The sequence below is a fragment of the Lactuca sativa genome, chromosome 1 (genome assembly GCF_002870075.4).
Source record: "Lactuca sativa cultivar Salinas chromosome 1, Lsat_Salinas_v11, whole genome shotgun sequence".
Lineage (NCBI taxonomy): Eukaryota > Viridiplantae > Streptophyta > Magnoliopsida > Asterales > Asteraceae > Lactuca > Lactuca sativa.
Genome location: NC_056623.2, coordinates 232,620,498 through 232,624,368, shown reverse-complemented (window position 1 = coordinate 232,624,368; position 3,871 = coordinate 232,620,498). Strand labels below are relative to the sequence as shown.

General features: G+C 36.5%; 1 protein-coding gene across 1 annotated transcript; it reads right to left on the bottom strand.

Annotated features, from left to right (window-relative positions):
* Window positions 1-1,576: 1,576 nt before the first annotated feature.
* On the bottom strand, window positions 1,577-2,617 carry LOC111905533 (uncharacterized). Its single transcript, XM_023901219.1, has 4 exons — window positions 2,401-2,617; window positions 2,144-2,257; window positions 1,933-2,051; window positions 1,577-1,864 (listed from the first exon to the last, which is right to left on the bottom strand). Exons 1-4 carry the CDS (start codon window positions 2,615-2,617, stop codon window positions 1,577-1,579), a joined length of 738 nt encoding a protein of 245 aa, XP_023756987.1.
* Window positions 2,618-3,871: the final 1,254 nt, after the last annotated feature.

Below are 3,871 nucleotides of genomic sequence, written 5' to 3'. Positions count from 1 at the left end.
TTATTAGGATTTGGCTATGATTAGTGATATGTTAGATCGGTTTGATTGTTATATGATATGAGCTAGCGTATGATATTTATGTGCACATGTTTGTTTGATTGGGGGTTGGGTTAAGGCGGTCCTGCTTTGTGCTGTAGGCAAACATACCCGGTGAGCGGTCCGGATAGGTTGTAGGCCCTGCGAGGTGGTACAGTCATGCCGAAGGCTCAGGAGCGGTACAGATAGGCTGTAGGCCTTGCGAGGCGGTCCAGTCAGGCTGAAGGCTCATTATGCATGTTGTTCTGTGTCTGTTATATGATGTGGTTATATTTGTATGGTGTTGTTATTTTAGGGGAACTCACTAAGCTTTCGGGCTTACAGTTTCAGTTTATTGTTTCAGGTACATCAGGGTTTCGTGGCAAGGCGAAGGCATGATCGTACAACTCCTCATGATTTGTTTATGTTTCTAGGAAAACGCTGATATAAGATACTTTGTAATGATGACTGGTTTTAAATGTTTTGAAAAAGTTTTAATTTGGCATGAAATTTTTGGGTGTTACAAGTTGGATCGCGATGCATGGATTATTTAGCTCAAAAGGCTCTAAAAAGTGGTTTACAAGTTGCATGGGACTCCCATGTCCATAAAGTTGGCATCTTTAGGCCATGGAGTCCCTTAAAGACTCTAGATATGAATTCATGACTCCAAAACATGCTTGTATCCATGCATGGTCCCAAAATAGGCTCCTTAAATCCCTAAAGTACTCCATGAAAAGATCTAGTAAATGAATAGTCAAGGCATAGACTTTATACCTCAATAAGGCTGCTTTGACAACGAAATCTATGGATCCAAGGCTTCTTCCTTCAACCAAGCACTTCTATCTTCCAATCCTTCAAGGAAATACCAAAGAATCACTCTCTTTTTCACTCACACACACACACTCAAAAGCCTTAAGATCATGAATTTGGGTTTTGTTGGACTGAGGGAGGCGATGAGGGAGGCCACAATAAGGTGTTAAGGTCCTTAAATATGGTGCAAACCCTGAAAATTAAGGTTTCACTCTGGTATCTCTACTCGTCGAGTTGAGGCTTTTCAAGTCGTCGAGTAGACTTCAAGTCCCACGTCCAAAATTCCCATTCCTACTCGACGAGTTTGGGGCCTCCAACTCGTCGAGTACCTTTGCAAAAATGAATAATTCGTATTAAAATACATACCAAACGTTACAAATCTCCCCTATCTGGGAATAGCTCCGGGCAAGGTTGCAGAAATCGCTCGACAGTAGCTCGATGGTCGACTGGGGTTAAGGGATTAATCGGTCTCGACGGGGATTAATCGGGGACCATTATTTATTAATAAAAAATTAAATATATACTAAGCAAATAACCGTAAAAAAGTCATAATTAGTATTTAAACATTTAAGTCATAATCCATCATATTACAAGTCCAAAATAAGTTTAATAATAATAGAAACACACATTTTCATATATTTAAATGTCCATATTCTTTTAATCTTCAAGTTCTTCCACTCTTTGAACACCATCCAACTCATATTCATCTTCTTCAAACATTTTCTCCTCATTGTCGGATTTGAAATCTTCATCAAAAAGTTCTCTCGGTGTTGAAATTTTTATAGGGTACTTGATTATTATTATTCCCAAGTGCTTCATCAATTGCTTCCATCACTGATTCGGGGTCAACTTCATCTCCATCACCGTCATCTCCATCTATCATCCATTCTTGAGCTGCTTGGGAATCATTTGCTAAAAGCACTTCCAAAGTCCTATCTTTTCTCTTTTTGTTTTTTCCCATTAGATTAGCATTGAATTGAACATAAACAAGATTATTCAATCTATTTGTATCCAATCTATTACGTTTCTTTGTATGTACCTATAAAAGTACACATAAAAAAAGGTTAAAAACATTCTTGATTTAAAGATTACAACTTTATAACAAACCGCTTCTAACGTGCTCCAATTCCTTTCACAACTCGATGAACTACTAGTTAAAGAAAGAATCCTCATTGCAATCCTTTTCAAATGAGGAGCCGAGCCACCAAAAAGTCCCCACCATCTTGCTATAATTTTAAAGCAAAAATACATTATTAAATTGATAGATATAAAATTCTATTATTTTATAAATTATTAAAATAAACATAAAGCACATTACCCGGATCAAAGTCGACATTGTTCATCATACAACCTTTAATTGCAAGATCCGCTCCAAATCTATCAATTTTTCCTTGTATTTTGGCAAATCTATCATCACGACTTGTCTTTGCATCTCAAAATTTCCACAAAGTAATGTATCAAAAAATTCAAGAACTGCATCCATTACGTCGGGATCATATTGGAGTTGGGAATCCTTATAACGATAATAAGGATTCAAAAGATAAGCCATCAAATGTAATTTTTAATCTTGCCTACCTTTCATCTTGTGGTTTATGATACCTATAATAGGCTTGTAAGCTTTCTCGTTACCACCCAAAGCTTTCATAATTTTTTCTTTTGCTACTTTAAGCTCCCCGTAAACAAAACCCATTGAGGACTTCCAATCCGCATCAACCATTCGAAGGACTTTCTCCAAAGGGGAAAACACTTTTAAACATTGTGTCACACCGGCCCAAAATTGAAGACTTGTCATTGTTCCATATGAGGCTCTTCCTTTAGGTGTTCCAAAAAATTTGCATTCCTCCCACTCGTTACTAGTGAACATATTTTTAGTTGCTCCTTCTTTTCGGATAAGCTTTGTAATGTTAGAAAGGCGGAAGCAAATCTCGTGACTCTCGGTCGGATAATTTTTCTTTTCTTGGTGTGGTTTCTCATCATAACAAGGGTTTTGTGGTGAACATAAATGAAGATGGTTAATTTCTTTGCTTGATCTAAGACTTTCTTAAATCTTGGAAGTCCACTGATACCTTAAAAAAAGATTATATAACAAATTAACAAATTATAGTATAAAATAAGACATGTAAAAAAAATAGTAAATAATGTAATAAAAAAATATAAATACCTTTGGGCATAAGGTTAATCGTGTGTGTCGCACATGATGTACAAAAAATATTTGGTATTTTCTCTTGTAGTAACTTTGCAGCTCCCATGTTATTCGTGACATTATCGGTCACAACTTGAACAACATGATCGGGACCAACTTGTTGAATGCAAGATTCCACATAATCATATATGTATTGTCCTACATGTGATTCATTGGAACATTCTTTTGATGATATAAAAATGGTACCCATTCTTGAATTTACACATAAATTCATAATGCTCCTTCTCTTTCTATCAGACCAAGCAACTGTCATGATCGAGCATCCAATCACTTTCCATTCTTCTTTGTTTTTTTTCAACAAACTTTTTGTTCTTTCAACCTCATACTTTAGAAGTGGGTCACTCAAAGAATACATGGTGGCTGGTAGGAGGTGGGAGCCCTGTTCCAAATTGGCCAACAACCACCAACATCATTTTGGAGCTATCATCTTCCAATGCATGAAAAGGAATTGCAGTTTTATATGCCCACATACTAATGAATTTATGACACGCTAAAATTCTTTCTTTCCAAACAACATCGTTAAGATCAACTTTTTCCCTTTCCCTTCATAATTTCAGGGTTTATTTTGTTCGCATAGCCATCCATGGGGCCTATATAACTTGGTGCTTTCAACCCTAAAGAATCTTCTATATAATCCATTTCAACACTATCATTTAACACTTGTATTGCCTCCGATCCTTTGGCCTTATCATGTTCTTGTTTAGCTTTCTTTTTTTATCTTCCCTTCGTTAATAAAATTTTGCATTCTCAATTGATCATCTTTTGTAGAGTTTGGACATTGACTTACATTTCCCGGCACATGACCAATATGTTGTTTCAATCTAGTAACCCCCCCCCCCTCGG